At 62.9% G+C, this 715-nt stretch overlaps 1 protein-coding gene across 1 annotated transcript in view; it reads right to left on the reverse strand.

Moving 5' to 3' along the window:
* Positions 1 to 715, reverse strand: part of cebpa (CCAAT enhancer binding protein alpha) — an 11269-nt gene that overhangs the window by 427 nt on the left and 10127 nt on the right. Inside the window, 1 exon segment of the mRNA XM_019893196.1 lies at positions 1 to 87. This exon segment is cut by the window's left edge and continues 7 nt beyond it. Within this exon segment, the coding sequence (XP_019748755.1) occupies positions 1 to 87 (87 nt within the window).

The following is a 715-nucleotide window of genomic DNA, read 5'->3' on the forward strand; positions in this document are numbered from 1 at the left end:
GGCGGGCGGGAGGTCCTCCTCGCGCGGCTCCTGCTTGATGGCCAGCGGGCGCAGGCGCGCGTGCTCGTACGGATCCTCCGCGTCCGCCTGGGCGATGACGACAAGGAGCACGGTTACGACCGCACACGCACGCGCGCGCGCGCGCGCGCGAGGAAAACCCCCCAAACAACCACAAGTGGAATGAGCGTCTTCGGAAAACAAAAGACGTCACGCCGTTCCTTCAAAACAATCGTCGAAAACCAGCGCCGCCCATCGTCGCCGTTTTATTCCCTCCGCCAGCCATTTTCAATGTCGCCAGCTCGTTTTCCCGCTTCCGGGAGATCGTCCTCCGATGATGACGCGCGACGCGGCGGTCAAGCGACGGCGACAAAACAGGAGGAGGCCTAGCGCGCCGCTCTGGGCTCCCAAATTCCACGCCGCAAGAGGACGCGGCTGGCCGGGAGCCAAAAGGGCGCCTTTCGGTTGCCCGGCGGGCGCGCCCCGGACCTTCGGGGCCTCCTCCGCAAAGCGGCTCCTTGCGTCGGCGCATCCGGTAGGGGAGCCGTCGCGGCTTTGCGGCGGATACGCCACGTTGAATTCATTTGGGCAAAACGGACACGGAACGAACGCGTGCAAACCGAAAGCCCATCCGAAAAATGGATGAATCCGAGGAGACTTCATGAGCATGTCCCCAACATTTCTTTGCATTCAACAGTTTCCGCGGATGACTTCTTTG

Source organism: Hippocampus comes, unplaced genomic scaffold, assembly GCF_001891065.2.
Source record: "Hippocampus comes isolate QL1 unplaced genomic scaffold, H_comes_QL1_v1.1 scaffold378, whole genome shotgun sequence".
NCBI classification, from domain to species: Eukaryota; Metazoa; Chordata; class Actinopteri; order Syngnathiformes; family Syngnathidae; genus Hippocampus; species Hippocampus comes.